Source organism: Microcaecilia unicolor, chromosome 12 (genome assembly GCF_901765095.1).
Source record: "Microcaecilia unicolor chromosome 12, aMicUni1.1, whole genome shotgun sequence".
Lineage (NCBI taxonomy): Eukaryota > Metazoa > Chordata > Amphibia > Gymnophiona > Siphonopidae > Microcaecilia > Microcaecilia unicolor.
In genome coordinates this window covers 99,483,896-99,498,437 of record NC_044042.1, presented here as the reverse complement: position 1 = coordinate 99,498,437, position 14,542 = coordinate 99,483,896, and the positions used below count along the sequence as shown (strand labels likewise).

Below are 14,542 nucleotides of genomic sequence, written 5' to 3'. Positions count from 1 at the left end.
GGACTCCTCCGCCGACCAGAGGCCCTGCGTACAATGGTGTATACAGTGAGCCCCCCAGCCCGAAAGACTGGCATCCATTGTCACTAGTACCCATTGAGGGTTTGTGCAGCGCTGCGTATGCCTTTTAGCGCTATAGAAATGCTAAATAGTAGTAGTAGTAGTGAGGAGAAGTGAGGGGCATCCCCCGCCTGAGATGGACTTCGGAAAGCCACCAAGCCGTGCTGGCCCTGGCCATCGGAGTCCAAGGCAACTGGCACTGATACTCCAGAGACGTCAAAGACCATCGACTAAGGCTTGCTGCAGAGGTCTCATGTGAGCTCTCGTCCACGGAACCACGTCCAAAGTGGCTGCCATGAACCTCAGCACCTGTATTTAATCCCATGCTTGAGGACGAGGAAGTCCCAACAACCGCCGAATCTGCGACTGTAACTTGAGACGCCTGCCATCTGGAAGAAAAAAAACCCCAGGAGCCCCCCAAAGCAGAAAATCCAGGAGCTGGCAAGCTCCGTCCACCACCTGCTGGAGATAGAGATATACTAAAGGGAGACGGACCAGTACACAGAGGGTCAATGCCTGTTTTTAGTGTTCTCTATCGCCACCTGCTGGTAGATGGATACAACCCACCAGTTCCTGGATTCATCTGCTGCTGAAGCTAAGGAAGTGGTAAATATTCAGGGGTGATTTGAGGTTGAAGAGGGCAAATGATGAAGCAGAGGCATGCTAAGGTGACCTTAGAGGTCAGGGTTGAAAAATACCAGATAAGAAAGAGAAAAAATATAAAAAGCATTAAAAGAATAGATACAGGGACTTCCGGTGATGTCATGTCCGTGAGAGGTTGAAGTCCGCGATCTCTCCGGCTCCCGATCCTCCTCCAAAGGCTAAAAAACCTTTCGCACCCGGCGGCGAAATGGCCACGAAAAGTGCGCATAAAGAAAAGCTCCGCGGCAGGGGAGGAGATGACAAGATGGCGCCTCCTGCCAGTCCGCCTGGCCTGACGATCTCATTGGCGTGGATAACTGAGATCACTGCGGAGATGTCAGCAGTGATGGAAGACCTGCTGGAACGCCGGCTCTCCCCAATAGACACAAAACTTGAAAAAGTACAAAATCAGCTGTCTGACCTCTCCTGCGACTGCGCTGCGTTTCAAACACGAGTAAGTGAAATTGAGGGCCGCGCAACTGTGGTGGAAGACTCTCAAAATGTTTTCAATAAAAAAATGCAGGAGATGGACGATAAAATTGAGGATCTGGAAAATAGATCCAGGAGGAACTATATTCGGATGGTGAGCCTGCCGGAAACTGTAGGAGAGCGGGGCCTGGAGGCCTTTTTGATGCGTTGATCCACCACTGAACTTCACCTCCCAGAATCCCTGGGACCACTACATATAGCCCCAAGTGGTAGTCATGAGGTTCCTGAATTATGCTCAAAAGCAGGAAGTGCTGCAGCTGCTTCGTTCTGGGAACACACTATCATACGAAGTAATACCAATTCGCTGTTTTCAAGACTACTCAGCAGGGGTTGCTGCCAAGCGCCACCAGTTTTCAGAGATGTGTTCAAAACTTTTTCAAAAAAAGATCAGATTTGCATTGCAATATCCTGCAAAGTTGTGAGTGACTTATAATGGCTCTTCTAAAATCTATCAGACGGTAGGAGCAGCCCAGGAATTTTTGAAGCAGTTAGAGACGACAGCCCCGGATGACCGTTGAAAGGGTGTTGGATCACGAAATGCTGAGGCGAGAAGCGTGGGCTGCGGAATGGTGGCCTGGTGGGAGGCGTTTTTATTGGTCCCTTTAAAGCAGCATTTTTGGACACCACGGAGGAACGGAAGTGAACGGCCGTGGAAAGATTGAAGCTAACAGACTGTTACAGTTGGGAAGTTCAGTTCCCTTTTTTTTTTTTCTTCTTTCAGAAGTTTGTTGGAAGCTTCGGGAGTTAAGGAAGAAGCGTGGAAGAGACGGGTCCCCTGGAGAGGGGGATCTGGTATGGACAAGAACCTGTTTGATGCCTGGTTTCATGATGTGTTGGGGGAATTTGTTTTATCTTGTTAAATATGGAGGAGGAAGGGAGGGACGTAGGAAGTAAGGGTCTCAATGTGTGGGGCCTATAACTGGGGAATGGGGGGTCACAAGGGGGGGGAGGGCAGGGAGGGAGGGGACGGGAGGGTAAGGTGGGTAGGACTATTAGCTCGGGGCAGGTATACGTATGGGGTAAGACAAGCTTTAGGACGATAGGAGCTGGGCAGGGGTGGAAAGGATTGCAGGTGGATGGCGGGTGGACACAAGCGCAGGTTTGGGCCCCTAGAACTTCAGTGGGTTTGAGTGAGCGAACCGGGAGGGGACAGTGGCTGGGACATCCCTCTCCAATATTAACACACAGTCTTCTGGGGTAGAGAGCATCTCTTCAAATACTGCACAATTGTAAACATTATATCATGGAATGTAGGTGGTGTGAATTCACCTATAAAACGGTCTAAGATTTTACAACAATTGAATAGGCAGAAAACTGATATTGCTCTTTTGCAGGACACCCACCTGTCTCAGGTGGAACATGCCGAACTCAGCACCTGGTGGGTGGGAGACTGTGTAGCGGCGCATGCGCAGGGGAAAAAGGGAGGCGTAGCAATATTATTTTGCAAAGGAGTAGCTATGGCGATACGCCCGCTTTTAGTAGATACTGCAGGCCGATATGTTATTTTGGAGGCCGTGGTGGGAAGACAAAAACTTTTAATATGTAACATTTATGCTCCCAATAATTATGACAAAAAGTTTTTTCAACCAGTGATACATTTCCCTCTTAATCAACCACATGCGGAGATGTTAGTGGGCGGAGACTTTAATGCAGTCTGGGACCCCTCCCTAGATAAGTCAGCTAACAACAAAGGCCTGCTACAGTTGAGCCAGCTGCTTGATTTGACAGATGTCTGGCGGGTGCTTCACCCGGGAGTGAAAGATTTTACACACCTTTAGAGGGCCCACTCGACACAATCCCGAATCGATTATGTTTTAATATCATGCCAGATGTTTGGGGAGGTCATAGCGGCAGAGATAGGGCCCTATGCGGTGTCTGACCATGCGTGGGTAAAGGTAGAATGGCAGCCACGGGGTCAGGCCAAAATAAAGGGTAACAGGTGGCAATTCCAGGTAGAGCTATACACAGATCCAATCTTGAAGGGTCGCTTGGTAGCCAGCTGGGAGGCATACGTTGAACACAATCACGAACACCAGAATGACCTGGTCTTGTTCTGGGAGGCAGCGAAGGCGGTGCTCCGGGGGAAATAATCAGTCATGCACACTATGTGCAAGTGTCACGAGACAAAGATATTTTAAGATTGAGCAAACAGCTCTGCCGCGCGCGAAAACGATTTGGGGAGACACATGCAGCGGGCCATAAACAACAGGTGCTGGACCTGCAATCAGCACTGAATGAGCTCTTACATGGACGGGCTCGAAAATCTCAGATTTATTATAGATACATGCTCTACAAACATGGGAATAAAGCGGGTAAACTACTGGCTAAGTTAATTAAACCAAAGGGAGGCGCTAGGAGCATTCTCACGCTTCGGGGGAAAGGGGGAGCCCTTCAAATCTCAGACAGAGATATCTGTGACACATTCCAGGCCTTTTACAAAGAGTTATATGCCCCCCCCCCCCCCCCCCGGAAGAATCAGGTCTCCCTAACCAGACGTACCTAGATAATCTTACTTTACCAAGACTCACACAACGGGAGCGGGACCGTCTTAACCACCCAATCACAGAAGAGGAAGTCTCAATGGTAATAACCCAAAGCCCATTGCTGAAAGCCCCAGGCCCATATGGCCTGCGAGCAGAATTCTATAAATTGATGGGGGAGGGCATCATACCAACCTTAACTACGTTCCTCAATCAATTGATAGAGTTAAAGGCAGTGCCCAACGAAATGAATAGGGCACAAATAATAGTGCTGCTTAAACCAGGGAGAGACCTGTTAGAGCCGGCATCGTATCGTCCCATATCCTTACTGAATTATGACACTAAGTTGATGGCAAAAATTCTGGCCAACAGATTGGCAAGAATACTGCCCCGTTTAATCCATGAAAGTCAAGTTGGATTCGTGAGCGGCCGGGCGGTAAGCAAAAACTTGAGGGCGATTTTAACATCTCTGGAACATGGCGCACGCTGTGGTTTGCCGTCATTGTTAATCAGCTTCGACGCCAAAAAAGCTTTTGACAATGTAAATTGGGCGTTCCTTTTTGACACCCTGGAGAGATACGGTTTCTCTGGTAGATTTGTAGAAGCAATCCAAGCCTTGTATGCCAACCCTAGCGCAATGATGTGGGTTAATGGGGTGGAATCATCGAGCTTTCCTATTAAGAAAGGGACCAGACAGGGCTGCCCCTTATCTCCACTCCTATTCGTACTGGCGCTCGATCCCCTTATTAGAGATATTATGGATAACCCCCTGATCCACAGAGTGAGACTGGGCGCGCAAACATTTAAGATCGCAGCTTTCGCGGATGACCTCTTGGTGCACCTCACGAACCCGAAATTGTCGCTAGAGATGTTACTGGAGATGTTTCGAGAATACGGAGACTATGCGGGTTTCCGGATCAATCTGGATAAGTCAGAGGCGTTGGCTTTGCCAGTAGGTGATGGAGAGGAGTGGGGAGGCGGCTTTCCTTTACGGTGGGCGCACCAGTCATTCAAATACCTTGGGGTCAGGCTCACAATGAACACTTCGGAACTGCACCAATTAAATGTCAAGGTTCTTCTAGAATATACGAGACAAAAACTAGACTCCTGGAAGGGACTTCCATTGTCCATAATGGGGCAGATCCATCTAATTCAGATGGTGATTTTTCCGCGCTGGCTATACGCCCTACAGACCCTGCCCATCCGCTTGTTGAAGAGAGACTTGAAATGTATAACACGATTGTGCTGTCAGTTTTGTTGGGCCGGGAAACGGGCCAAACTACGACAGGACCTACTGGTGGGTGGTTGGAGACAGGGAGGAATAGGTTTCCCGGACATATTTCTATATAACCAAGAGTGCCTACTTAGGCATGTGAGAGATTGGCTCCAGGCAACACACTATTACATGCCTACAACGTTCGAACGGGCTTTTTTTGCTCCACACGACGCAGTCGCCCTTTTTCATCTGCCAAGTAATAAGATACCCCTTAGCTTCAAACAGAGCACTCTGCTTCAACCCCTTCGAGCGACGTGGCAGTGGTGGGTTGGTCAGCTGGTCGGTCACCCGAATGTATCAGACCAAATTCCAATTGTGGGTAACACGCTATTTCAACCCGGAAATGATAGCCCGATATTCGGGGACTGGGGGAAGAAGGGGGTTACGAGGCTGGAACATCTGTTGCAGGAGAATGGAGCAATATTAACACACGAAGCCCTACAAAGCAAGATAGGGACGGACTGGGGAAACAGGTTCGCATACCTACAAATCAAGCATTACCTGCAGACTTTGAATCAGGCTGCCTTGGGGGGCCGTCTGGGAGAAAGGCTACGGGACTTTTTCACTATATGGGGCTCTGGTCCGATGTAGGCCGACCAAACAATATGAGGGTCCTAAACAACGGGAACAAGACCTTGGTATTTCAACAGGATCATGGGATGTGGCGGCAACGTTGAGGGCGATCCGGCAGTTGGTCACGGATGAAAGACTGAGAGAATGTGGTTACAGGATGATCCTACGGGGCTATATGACCAAAGCAAAGCTGGCTCATATGCTAGGCTCGGAGAATGCTAATTGCTCCAAATGTGGCGGAGGCCCTGGCTCCTTTTATCACGCAGTATGGCAATGCCCAAAGGTGCGAGCATTCAAGCAGCGGGTCCGAGGATTTTTGATAAGGATGGGTAATAAAATTCAGGGAACTGAAAGGCAATTCCTGTTAGACCAACCTAGAGCCTTTGCCCCCTTAAAGGCGCATGCAGTTCTTCTATGTAGGAAGCTGAGTTTGGTAGCCCGCAAAAGCATTATGCAATACTGGACTTCCACCATCCTACTGGCACTAGAGAAATCAGGTGCACCTGCTGGCTTCGTGGGAAGCTCAAGATGCAAAAAAATCTGCTAAACGCAAAAAGCTATTTCTTCAGGTTTGGGCCCCATACCTACAATTGCTGAGCCCTAGGGGGCACAGTCTGCTCGTCAACACCTGTTAAGTTCTTTAAAGTTTTGTCAAAGCACCCGAAGATGCCCACAATTAGGCTCAGTTTGTTAAGGAAGGGAGGGAAGGGAGGGGGGGGGGGGGTAAGACTTGGCAGGGAGGAAGGGAGGGGTCAAAACAGCAACAAAGCTCTTGATTATATTGAAATGATGTTTGAACCACTGTGTTGTCTTTAATATTACTTGCAACATAACCTGCCTAAATAGCAGATAGAAAGCACTTATAGCTGTTAGCAAGTAATCGTGGGCAAATGACACTACAATGATTGATGACAGCTGATGGTAAATGTTTGATTGGACTTCTCCACAAAGAAGGTTTACAAAGACGCTTTACTAGAGGAGATGTCTCTTGGTGATGGGCCATAAGAAACAAGACCCTTTGAGACAGGATCTTGTCTTGTGTTATGCCACATGTACTATGCTCTCATTTGTTTTAGAGTTGACTCTTCCTTCTGTATTGAAAAGTTTAATAAATAGATTTAAACATAAAAGAATAAATACAGAGAAGCTTCAGAAATCTGACTAGCACGTTTTGTAGCAGAATCAGATCTGTAAGCTCCCAGGGAAATACACAGAAAGAGACCAGAGGGATATTTTATTTTGCTAAACAAGAATTCAATTTTCTGTAACACTAGGATAAAAGAATTTTATTGTAATCATTTATTTACTCTAATAAATTTTAACATTATTATAAAAGAGAAAAGATATACTCTGGAGTGTGTTTCCTTTGCCGGAAGAACTTTCTAACCCCTTCAAAGCGTTTAGTTCCCCTTAGAGGCAAGGGGGAGCTTTACAATTGCCTACAAGATTTTTTTTTTTTTTAGAATTCTTTGACAACTTCCCTGAGCAAAGTTAAAACTTGTAATCATCAATCTGCTGCTCTCCCCTTCCAGTACATGTACAAGCACCTCCAGGTACCTTCTTACCTCTTAATAGTGGCACCTTGTTTTAACATCACACACCTCATTTCTTTACTTTATTCCCAGTTTGCTGAAGGAGGGGAACTTCAATCTGTACAAGATTCAACAATCACAAAATAAAACTAAATTTAGTGCAAAAAGTTAAAAAAACAAATGCACAAAGATTCATCAAAGTTAGCAACCAAGTCATGAGGAAAAAAACAGAGCATAATTACAGTAACACCTCCCAAGTAGGTGTTGCAGTTAGTTTCTAATAGATGAACTAGATAGCTGTTCCTATTCTAAAAGTAATGTTCCTCAGAATCTAAGCAGATGGATTCATCAAACCATAAATTTCCCTGTGCTGTGCAACTAAAACGAAGATACTTACCTGTAGCAGGTATTCTCCAAGGACAGCAGGACTTACATTCTCACATACGAGTAAAGTGATCCCACATTGCCCTGTCCAGATCTTATGACAAGCAATTAAAAGCTTTGTGGCGCGCGAGACATGCTCCACTGCACATGCACCTTCTCGCCCACCGTGAGAGCGCAGTTACTGCAGTACAATACTACAGCATAAATAAGTAAAAGACAAAAAAAGGAGACAACTCTAAGGGGGAGGGTTGTGAGAATATAAGGCCTCCTGTCCTCTGAGAATACCTGCTACAGGTATCTTCGCTTTCTCTGAGGACAAGCGGGTCTATGTATTCTCACACATGTGAAATCCCTAGCATCTAAGCCCCTGATGGCGAACCTATGACACGCATGTCAGTACTGACACGCGTACCATTTTCGCTGACACGTGGTGGATTTCAGCATTTCCTTGATTTGTCCAGGTTTCTCGACAAATCAAGGGAATGCTGAAATCCGCCCCGCACTCCCCGACAGAATCCTCCGATGAGCACGCGACCACCTCACCTTCTTAACTCCTCTGCTCTGATGCACGCGCGACGGCGACGCAGGCAGGCTAGAGGCAGCGTCTGTGCTCGTGCGCATGCCAGCCAGCGCCTGCATGCTCAGCATCAGCTGGTGATAATCCTGCACGCACTGCACGCTTCACGCAGGCGCAGCGGCTTACTGTCTGCAGCCTGCTGCCTTCTCTTCAGCCGCTGCCATAATAATCGCGAGTCGACGAGAGCACGAGGCTGCAGCGGGACGGTCTGGTCTCTGTCTTCTGACTCTTCTCTTGTGCCCTGCCTGCCCCTTGCTTAGCCGCCGCCATAACAGTGAGGTAAGATTCTTAAGAATCTTAAATTGTTTGGGATAAATATAAGTAATATAACAGCAGGTTATGCCATGATTTAACAGGGCAGGCATTTCTCAGTCTGGGGGGGAGGGGTGCATAGTTCTATGAAAGAAAGACAATCTACTGAAAACCTTCCAGAGAATTATGTGCAGTGTGAGTTGATTTTCATTTTCTAAGTCTCACCCTGCTGCTGCTGTTCTTCTTTCTTTCCTTTCCAGGTTAGTTAAGGAGTGTGGTAGCTGTGTTAGTCCACTCTTAAGGTTATCAATAGAAATCAAACAAAATAAAACATGGAAAAGAAAATAAGATGATACCTTTTTTATTGGACATAACTTAATACATTTCTTGATTAGCTGACGAAGAAGGGCAACCTTTGAAAGCTAATCAAGAAATGTATTAAGTTATGTCCAATAAAAAAGGTATCATCTTATTTTCTTTTCCATGTTTTATTTTGTTTGATTTCTATTGATAACAGGTTAGTTAAAGAATTCCCCCTCCCCCTCACTTATCTTAGTTCACGGCACCCCACACAAGTTAAATAATATCAAGACCAACAAAAGAAACCGACTGACAGATGAACAAAGAAGTCACTAAGCAGGTAAGTTAAATAATTAGTTTTTGGTTTATTAAATACAGTTATATATTACAATTATACATTTTTGTTATTTAAACTATAAATATCATGAAATTATGGTTTTTTTCTCGAAGTGACACACCACCCAAGTTATGCTCGGTTTTTTGGCGAATTTTGACACACCAAGCTCAAAAGGTTGCCCATCACTGATCTAAGCTCACTGAAAACAACAACCATCGGTCAAATTGGGCCTTGCAAAGATGAGGATATTATATAGATTAACCTAAAAATATATACAATCCGAGTGCGAGAACAGCCTCAAACAGAAGAAAATGGGCCCGGGGGGGGGGGGGGGGGGGGAGTTGGATTCTACACCCCAAACAGATTCTGTGGGCTTGTTTGGATTCTCAGCAGTTGCCAGGAGAGTTAAATCTGGCACAAATTGTAGTCCTCCCCAAACCTGGTAAAGACCCCCTTGTTCCTAGAGTCTTTTCACTCAATTTCGCTGTTAAACTTTGAAACTAAACTGTTGGCCAAAGTGATAACAAATACGCTAGCTCATGTACTTCCTTTTCTAGTGCTTGAGGCTCAAATGGGATTTGTACAGGTTAGATTAAAAAGCCAAGAACATTAGGAAAATTTTAACCTCCCTGGAGCTCAGAGAATGCATGAAAACCCCCTCGTTTTTAATTGGTTTCGATGCTGAAAACGCATTTGATAGAGTTAAATGTGACTTTCTGTATGGTACCTTACAACATTATGGTTCTGAGGGCCGGTTTGTGGATGCGATATGCACACTCTACTCGGCTCCTTGTGTGAGAGTGTGGGTTAACGGTAGAGGTTCAGCCGACTTTGCTGTAAATAGATGAACCCATTAGGGATGACCACTATCCCCATTATTATTTTTGTTGACATTGGACCCTTTGATATGAGATATTCTCACAAATCCGGGGGTGAAGGTGGTGGGGTGGGAGATGCGAAGATACTTACCTGTAAGCAGGTATTCTCTGAGGACAGCAGGCTGATTATTCTCACATGTGGGTCGAAGTCCACGTCGGACTGGGAATCAGCATTTTGCAACAGCAAAAATAAAAAAGTTTTGCCACAGTATTCTGGTGCAGCTCACATGCACAGACTGACTTCCCATCCGCCACGCGAGCGCATACCTCAGTTAAACCAAACAGTAAAAGAAATAACAAATGACAACGCCAAAGGGGAGGTGGGAGTTTTTGTGAGAATAATCAGCCTGCTGTCCTCGGAGAACACCTGCTACAGGTAAGTATCTTTGCTTTTTCTGAGGAGAAGCAGACTGCTTATTCTCACATGTGGGGTATCCCTAGCATCCAGGCTCACTCAAAACAATAAACATTGGTCAACTGGGCCTCGCAACGGCGAGGACATAATGAGGACTGACCTGAAACTATATACAGCTAGCTGAGAGTGCAGCCTGGAACAGAATAAAACAGGCCTGGTGGGGGTGGAGTTGGATTCTAAACCCCAAACAGATTCTGTCACGTCGGGTATCTTGCTCAAGGCGGTAGTGTGATGTGAATGTGTGGACTGAAGACCACGTTGCAGCCTTGCAAATCTCTTCAATAGAGGCTGACTTCAAGTGAGCCACCTACACAGCCATGGCTCTGACATTATGAGCCGTGACACGACCCTCCAGAGTCAGCCCAGCTTGGGCATTGGCCTAGTGGTTAGGGTGGTGGACTTTGGTCCTGGGGAACTGAGGAACTGAGTTTGATTCCCACTTCAGGCACAGGCAGCTCCTTGTGACTCTGGGCAAGTCACTTAACCCTCCATTGCTCCAGGTACAAATAAGCACCTGTATATAATATATAAGCTGCATTGAGCCTGCCATGAGTGGGAAAGCGCGGGGTACAAATGTAACAAAAATAAAAGGAAATGCAATCTGCTAGCCAATTGGAGATTGTGCGTTTTCTGATGGCGACTCCCCTCCTGTTGGGATTGAAACAACTGGGCGGACTGTCTGAAGGGACCGGCTTCAACTTTATAGTCATACTGTCTCCTGTGGACCAGATAAGCTTATCCCATGTCCCCTCATTTATCCTCAAGGAGATAAGAGTTTTCAATTTTGCCACAGTATAAGACATCACAAGAACAAAATATAAGAAAACCACTGGAATGTATTAGGGGTTATTAGCCCATTTAGTTATTTTTAAACAAAAGAGATCTGCATGAAACAAAATATTTATTTTTATTTGGAGTTATAAAACCACTTGCCCCTGAAACATGTTCCAAAACAGAATAATCCATTTGTATATCCAAAAGCCAAACTTCTACAAAACAGATGAAAATGTGATTCAATGTGCCCCAATGAAAGGAGAGTTTAATTCTACTTCCATTAATTCTACTTCCAGAAGGAATGGATCCTCAGAAGCTTAGCTGAAATTGGGTGGCGGAGCAGTTGGGGGGAAGAGGGGGTGGTGGTTGGGAGGCGAGGATAGGGGAGGGCAGACTTATACGGTCTGTAACAGAGCCGGTGATGGGAGGCGGGACTGGTGGTTGGGAGGCGGGAAATACTGCTGGGCAGACTTATATGGTCTGTGCCCTGAAAAGGACACAAATTCAAGGTAAGGTATACACATATGAGTTTGTCATGGGCAGACTGGATGGACCATGCAGGTCTTTTTCTGCCGTCATCTACTACGTATGTTACATTTAATTTCAACATATTCCATTGTCTTTATAAACATGAGGCTTCCCAGGCAGATTGCAACAGTTAAGATGAACCCATTAGGAAACAAGATATCCTCACTGAAATCTGGTCATCTATATTGCACAGAACTGTAAAGAAAAATGACTACAACTACCATTTACAATAAATTTTGAAGCTTTTTTCAAATTATATTCATAGTAACATATAGTAAATGACAGCAGATAAAGACCTGAACGGTCCATCCAGTCTGCCCAACAAGATAACTCATTTTACATGGTATGTAATATTTTATACTAGTAAAAAAAGCCCGTTTCTCATTAAAATGAAACGGGCGCTAGCAAGGTAATCACATTCTGCCATTAATGTTTTTAAGGGAAGTTCCAGCAACCCCCTTCCCCCCCTCCCAATTCCAGGGTCCCCCCCTCCGAATTTTAAAAGTCATCCTGACTTACCTCGTAGGGGTTACGGCGGTTGGCAGCAGTGGTAAAAAGCGTGCAGGCTCGGCACTTACTTCAGTTTTCCCTTCTTTGTCTCAGCTCTGGTCCCGCCCTAATTTCCTGTTTCCGCAAGGGTGGGACCAGAGCTGAGAGACAGAGAAGGGAAAACTGAAGTGCCGAGCCTGCATGCTTTTTACCGCGCGAGGTAAGTCAAGATAACTTTTAAAATTCACAGAGAGGGGGCCTGGAAGTGGAAGGGAGGGACGAAGACCCTGGAACTGGGAGGGAGGGGGACCCTGGAATTGGGAGGGAGGGAGGGGGGACGGACGTTTATCCCACACATGTTTGAATTCATTTCTGTTTTCATCTCCACCACCTCCCGCAGGAAGGCATTCCATGTATCCACCACCCTCTCCGTGAAAAAATACTTCCTGACATTACTTCTTAGTCTGCTCCCCTTCAACCTCAATTCATGTCCTCTAGTTCTACCACTTTCCCATCTCCGGAAAAGGTTTGAATGCGGATTAATACCTTTCAAATATTTGAACGTCTGTATCACATCACCCCAATTATGTCTTTTATCTTCCACCTTGTAAGACCTGCCAATCCAACTGAAACAGCTTTAGGCTTATTACAGATGGATCAACAATAAAGAACTACAACGCAGATGCAGCAACTAATAGGTTTGCTTCAGAAGCAGAGCCAGGTTGACGGCGCTGGGGGAGCGAAAGTGGCGCAAGAGCGGACTTCTGCCAGTGCCGGCGCACATTTTCAATGCAACACGTTGAGAAAAAAATAGGCGCCGGCAGAACTCCATTTGGGGGAGCAGCCGCTCCGCTGGCACTCCCCCTAGCTACGCCACTGGTTTGCTTCCTTTGTTTTGAGTGAATGGCAATGACAGCTGCGCAGGGGAGTGGAAATAGAAATTAACCAAATTGGCTTCCTTGCTTACAGTGGACTAGAGAGGCTCACTTCCACTCCTGTATATTAAACTTCCTTGCAGCAGCTCATAGGTTTGAGTGTATGGCAATGATAGCTGCGCGGAGGAGTGGAAACAGAGATTAACCAAATTAGCTTCCTTGCTTACAGTGGACTAGATAGGCTCACTTCCACTTTTTTTTTTTAATATTTCTGTTATTGGTTTTCAATACTAACATAAGCAAGAGCTCACAACATAACAAGCAATATTTTACAAAGTATGGCAACACTGGAGCTCACATTTAAGAAGTAGCAATCTATATCTAGAATCAAATTAAGTGAAAACAAGAGAGAGGGAGGAAAGAGGTGGTTTGCTTGCTTTGTTTTGAGTGTATGGCAATGACGGCCACGCGGGGGAGTGGAAACTGAGATTAACCAAGGCTTCCTTGCTTACAGTGGACTAGATAGGCTCACTTCCACTCCTGTCTATTGCACTACTACTACTACTACTATTAAACATTTCTATAGCGCTACTAAGATTTGTGCAGCGCTGGGTTATGGCTGATGATCGCTGCACACTGTAAGCAGTAGCGGCCGTGAAAACAAAGACGCGCTCCTTCTGTCATTAAACCTTATTTTAAGCTTCAGAACGCCCGATCCGCTAAGTTACGCCCCCTGTGACGTAATGTACCGTCGCACGGAGGATCGCAACTTTTAAGGAGGACAAGTAAGGAAATAGAAGGATCCCGAGAGAATAATCCTCAGCGTTAACTACATCAGCTGTCTTCTTTAAAAACATTTATTTTGGAGGATATATGTAAAATGTTCACATGTAAACGACTGGGCAAAGAAAAAAATTAACTTTTAAAGGTTTTTAAATCGAATCCGGGAGGATCCCCCTGTATCCGTTTTTTACCTTTTGCCCGTCCCCAACCCTCTTATTTGGCTACATCGGAGCACCCGCGGGGGGGGGCATTTAAATATCAACTCAATGCAGAGATCGCAACGCCTGATCTCTCCCTCCACTCACACATCCGTTATCCTAAAGCGCTGCTCCCCCCTCACTTAACCAAATATTCAATAGCCGCTTCCTTCACTCCCCCACCCCCGAACTCCCGTGGCACAAGGGTCTTATCATCTGCCCCTACACACACACCCCTCCCCCTCCCATCATGTTTTAAGTAGGAGGGGCCCCGGGCCCTGCCTGTTTATTATTACACTCCAGATAATTACAGGACTATGCGCGCGCACAACTGCGGAAAATCGCAGAATTACCTGAGTGTGCGGGCACCGGACGCCGCAGGACGTTCTACGACAGAGCATAGAGAGGAAGAAGTCAGAGCGGTAGATCATAGAGAGCGACTGTGCAGCTGGGCGCTGCAGGAGCAGAAGTGATGGGCTGTCAGCCTGAGCCAATCAGAGCCAATCAGCTTGTTTGTGTAACTGTTGAGGTCAGCAGAACCACGTGGAAGGCTGGCTGGCTGGCTGGCTGCTGCTGCTGCTGCTGCTGCTGCTGCTGCTGTTGCTGCTGTTGCTTATGTTGTTGTTGTTGCTGTGCCTCTGTGCCTGCAGGGCCTCATAGAGCACCTGATCACCATCAGTAATTTGCGCTGAGCATCATAATCG

At 46.3% G+C, this 14,542-nt stretch overlaps 1 protein-coding gene across 1 annotated transcript in view; it reads right to left on the bottom strand.

Moving 5' to 3' along the window:
• The window catches only part of EZH1 (enhancer of zeste 1 polycomb repressive complex 2 subunit), a 206,709-nt gene extending 192,434 nt beyond the window's left edge, over window positions 1-14,275 (bottom strand). Inside the window, 2 exon segments of the mRNA XM_030221225.1 lie at window positions 7,083-7,167; window positions 14,192-14,275. Of these exon segments, the coding sequence (XP_030077085.1) occupies window positions 7,083-7,123 (41 nt within the window). The 5' untranslated portion in view covers window positions 7,124-7,167; window positions 14,192-14,275.
• Window positions 14,276-14,542: the final 267 nt, after the last annotated feature.